Raw genomic sequence first — 1,913 nt, 5'->3', positions numbered from 1 at the left:
TTACAGGACCTCCGGCCACAGGATGTGCCCTCACCCACCCACCCCCACCTCTCCAGCCCCGGACCCAGACCCTCCTCTCCCATCCCAACCTCGTTGCCTTTAGCTACAAATAAATACCATGGGACCTAGGGCAGAACAGGACACTGACAGGGCTGCGGCTCTGTGTGGCTGGACCCAGCCGGCCTCGGGGAAAGGGGAAAGTTCCTTTTAAAGCATCCAAACACAAAAAGAAAGAGTGAGAGGAAGGGTTTCCACGGTGGAGTGGGATGAGAGTTTCCTCAGGGACTGTGGCGACACCTATCCATTCACCTTCCCTGTGCAGACACTGCTTTAGGCTTCCGAGGGCAAGAACTTCCTTAGAGAACAGCACGCACACACAGACAAAATGTGGGGGCTTTTTTTAAAAAGCATAAAGTGGATAAAAAGTGTCTTTAAATTATCATATTGAACAAGCATGGCCTCCAATTGGAGACGAAATAAGAGAGGCAGAAATGGAAACCTCTGAGCGCAGTAGGTATTTCTGGCGTGATCCGCAGGGCCAGGCGGTATCTCTCCGGGAAAGCCTTCTTCCCCGACTGCCCAGAGTCGCAGAGGCTGGGAAAAGCAAAAACTCCCACCCGCCCACCACTCTTTCAACTGCTCAAACTGGAGCGGGATCGTTGCTTTGCGACCTGGTCGCGTAGACTCAAGCTTCCCTCTGAGCGACCGAGCCCGTTTCGTCCCAACTATCGACGAGATTCTGAGCGTGGAGCTTCAAGTGCCAAGGCGGCCGCAGTCTGGAGACGCTTCATAAATAGACTCCCTGAGATCCTCTGGGACCGCAGGAGCTCCCGAGAGAGGCCTAAGTGGTCCTGAGCCTGCCTCGGTCAGAAGTGGCAGCCACTGAGGCCCCCGACTTTTCCGGCAAACGGGGGTCCCGAGGAGAGCAGCGTGTCCCCGGGATGCGAGAGGCGAATGTGGCCGGCCACTGGAGCCAGAGCCGGGGCAGTCAGCATGGCCAAAACCTGGGCTTGCCCCCCAGGGCCTGCAGCCGACGCGAAGGGCGATCCCGGGGAGCCCTCGCCGCCGCTCGGGGGTGCTGCCCCGCCGCCACCGTGGCCCATAATGTGGTCTATAGAGAAGGAAGGCCTCTGGCCGGCCCCCGAGACCCCGCCGGCCGCACCACCACCCACGTCCGTCTTGAGCCCCTGGCGCAGCAGTGCGCTGGACAGACCCGCCGCCGTGCCGGCCGCCGGAGGGCTCAGCGACGCGGGATAGAAAGCTTTGGCGCAGCCCAGCTCTGCGCCCAGGAAGGCAGGCAGGCCTGCGGGGCCGGGGCCCGACCCGCCGCCCGGGGCAGGAGCGGGGGCCGGAGCTGAGGCTGCACCCGAGAACACGGAGGCCGTCGGGGGTCCGGGAGGAGGTGCAGCGGCGCGTCCCGGGGGCACCGACAACTGGCAAGGCGCGGCGGCGGCGAAGGCGAAGGCGTGCGGATGCGGATGTGGATGCGGGGCCGGGCCCGGAGGGGGTGCGCCGTAGGCCGGGAGCGCCAGCCCGTAGCCGTAGCCGTAGGCGCCGTAAGCGGCGAAGCCCGGCAGAAAGGCGCCGGGGTCCCCGGCCCCCGCGGCCCCGCCGCGCAGCAGCAGCTCCGGGTGCGGATGCGGGTGAGGGTGCGGCGGCGGCAGTGGCTGCCTTTTGAAGCGCTTGCGGCGCCGCAGGAAGCTGCCGTTGTCGAACATGTCGGCCGACTCCGGGTCCAGCGTCCAGTAGTTGCCCTTGCCGGGGTTGCCCGGCTCCCGGGGAATCTTGACGAAGCAGTCGTTGAGCGAGAGGTTGTGGCGGATGCTGTTCTGCCAGGCGGGGAACTTCTCCCGGTAGTAGGGGAAGCGGCCGCTGATGAACTCGCAGATCTCGCTCAGCGTCAGGCGCTTCTT

At 64.4% G+C, this 1,913-nt stretch overlaps 1 protein-coding gene across 1 annotated transcript in view; it reads right to left on the bottom strand.

Annotated features, from left to right (window-relative positions):
* Nucleotides 1-866: 866 nt before the first annotated feature.
* Nucleotides 867-1,913, bottom strand: part of FOXD2 (forkhead box D2) — a 1,518-nt gene continuing 471 nt past the window's right edge. The window contains exon 2 of the mRNA XM_006879798.1: nt 867-1,910. Within this exon, the coding sequence (XP_006879860.1) occupies nt 867-1,910 (1,044 nt within the window). The remainder of the gene's footprint in view (nt 1,911-1,913) is intronic.

Source organism: Elephantulus edwardii, unplaced genomic scaffold, assembly GCF_000299155.1.
Source record: "Elephantulus edwardii isolate Elephantulus edwardi_28Jun2011 unplaced genomic scaffold, EleEdw1.0 scaffold00005, whole genome shotgun sequence".
Taxonomy (NCBI): Eukaryota; Metazoa; Chordata; class Mammalia; order Macroscelidea; family Macroscelididae; genus Elephantulus; species Elephantulus edwardii.
The sequence above is the reverse complement of the archived record's forward strand: the minus strand, read 5'-3'. Positions and strand labels throughout refer to the sequence as shown.